Source organism: Nicotiana sylvestris, chromosome 9 (assembly GCF_000393655.2).
Source record: "Nicotiana sylvestris chromosome 9, ASM39365v2, whole genome shotgun sequence".
Classification (NCBI taxonomy): Eukaryota; Viridiplantae; Streptophyta; class Magnoliopsida; order Solanales; family Solanaceae; genus Nicotiana; species Nicotiana sylvestris.
The window spans coordinates 20187502-20189262 of NC_091065.1; the positions used below are offsets into that span (position 1 = coordinate 20187502).

General features: G+C 39.0%; 1 protein-coding gene across 1 annotated transcript; it reads right to left on the minus strand.

Moving 5' to 3' along the window:
* Positions 1-618: 618 nt before the first annotated feature.
* On the minus strand, positions 619-1448 carry LOC104215594 (uncharacterized). Its single transcript, XM_070156910.1, has 2 exons — positions 1385-1448; positions 619-1334 (listed from the first exon to the last, which is right to left on the minus strand). The coding sequence occupies exons 1-2, from the start codon at positions 1446-1448 to the stop codon at positions 619-621; spliced, it is 780 nt and encodes a 259-aa protein (XP_070013011.1).
* Positions 1449-1761: the final 313 nt, after the last annotated feature.

The window sequence follows — 1761 nt, forward strand, 5'->3', positions numbered from 1 at the left end:
TTGTTCCCTTCATTACAGATTTGAGAGACTTTCCAACCTTTCCGACACCGAGAATGTACCCCTTCTTTCATTTCTAGAGGATACAATCCCTCCCTGCAGGGTCTTCAGTGAAAGGAAATCATTTGTTCTTCCAGTCATAAGCTTCGAGCAGTCGCTATCGATGTACCACTATTGACTGCTCCCTTTCACTGTTCCCTGCACACTAAATCAATAATCAGACTTAGGAACCCAAGCCAGCTTGGGTCCCTTATAATGATAGAACGGGCAGATCAGACTTCTTTTTGCCCATGCAGGCAGTACATATTTTCTTTTCTGGGAACCAGGTTCCTCATCAGTACGCCTCTTTTCAACAAAAACTTTATTTTTCTGCAAAGACTGAGTTTTAACTTTACAGGAGTGCTTGTAATGACCAGTTTGACCATAATGAGTGCACAACCTATTATCATCCATAGTTACATACTTCTTATGGGGATTATAAGAGGTTTTAGCCTTTTGGAACCCGATGTCTTGCCTGTTTTCACCATTACTCCTGTATATAGACGTTATCACATCAGAGGACCGGGTCCAGTTTAGTGACTTATCAAGATCATTTTTAACCCTTTTTAAATCCTCCTAAAGTTATCTATTCTTTTCAAGCTCAACAACATTACTTGTTTTAACGTTCTTAAGCTCACTCTCAAGCTCAAGTTGAGCCTCTCTAGCCACTTCCTCTCTCTCAGTGTTGTCCATCCATTTTTTTGTTTGCTCTTTCAACAAGTTATGTTCTCTAGTTACTTCTTCCACTTGTTCCCTTAAATCTTCAATGGAAACTACCATATCATCCCTTTCTTGCTCAGTAGCTGCAATATTCTCTACTAGAGTATTCTTTTCTTTGCTAAGGTTCTCTATGGTTTTCTTCAAGTCAACAACCACTATCATCAAATCATCTTTAGATTTTTCATCATCTCCTAGCTCTATGATTAGGGCATCATTATCATTAACAAGACTATAATATGTATCAATTAGAACATTTGCTAATGACATCAATTTATTTGAAGAGTAGGACTTCAGATTTCTCTGAACATCCCTGAAATTTACCTCATCATTGTCATCCTCTTCATCCTCATCGGACTGAGCCATCAATGCAAACAATGAATCATATTCCTTTGCTTGATTTTGCATTGCCATCATGGAGATGCTTCCTGCATTTGGTTTCTCTTCTGATTCACTGGAGGAGTCTCCCCATGCAGCAAGAGCTTGCTTCACAACATTGTCAGCTGCACTTTTTCGGCTGAATCGTTTGTCAGGAACCGTGTCCCTTTTTGCTACTTTGTCAGCATCGTGTTTGCAATGCTCTTGTTTCAGAAATGGGCAGTCTTTGATGAAATGCCCTGGTTTTCCGCACTTGTGACAACAATCATTTCCTTTGAAATTCCTGTTGGAACTTCCTTTCTTTGGGATCCCACCATTTTTACGAACTATCTTCTAAAATCTTTGTGGTCTATTGGTTGATTGACTTTCCTCGAAGTTTGATGGAGCAACCATGTAGATCTTTCCTAGGTGTTAACCTTTTAGAAAGAACCTACACTGATACCAATTGTTAGAAACTATGCATCCACCAGACTGTATAGAGAATCGAGTTCTCTATGAGTTTCCACTGAAAATACTAATTAACCAAGCTGTATAGCGATCTAGTCCTATATCAGTTCTCCCAATGCTAACTACTGAACAAGTATGTAAGTGAGACACATGATATTTTCCTACTGTATAGAAAACCAGATT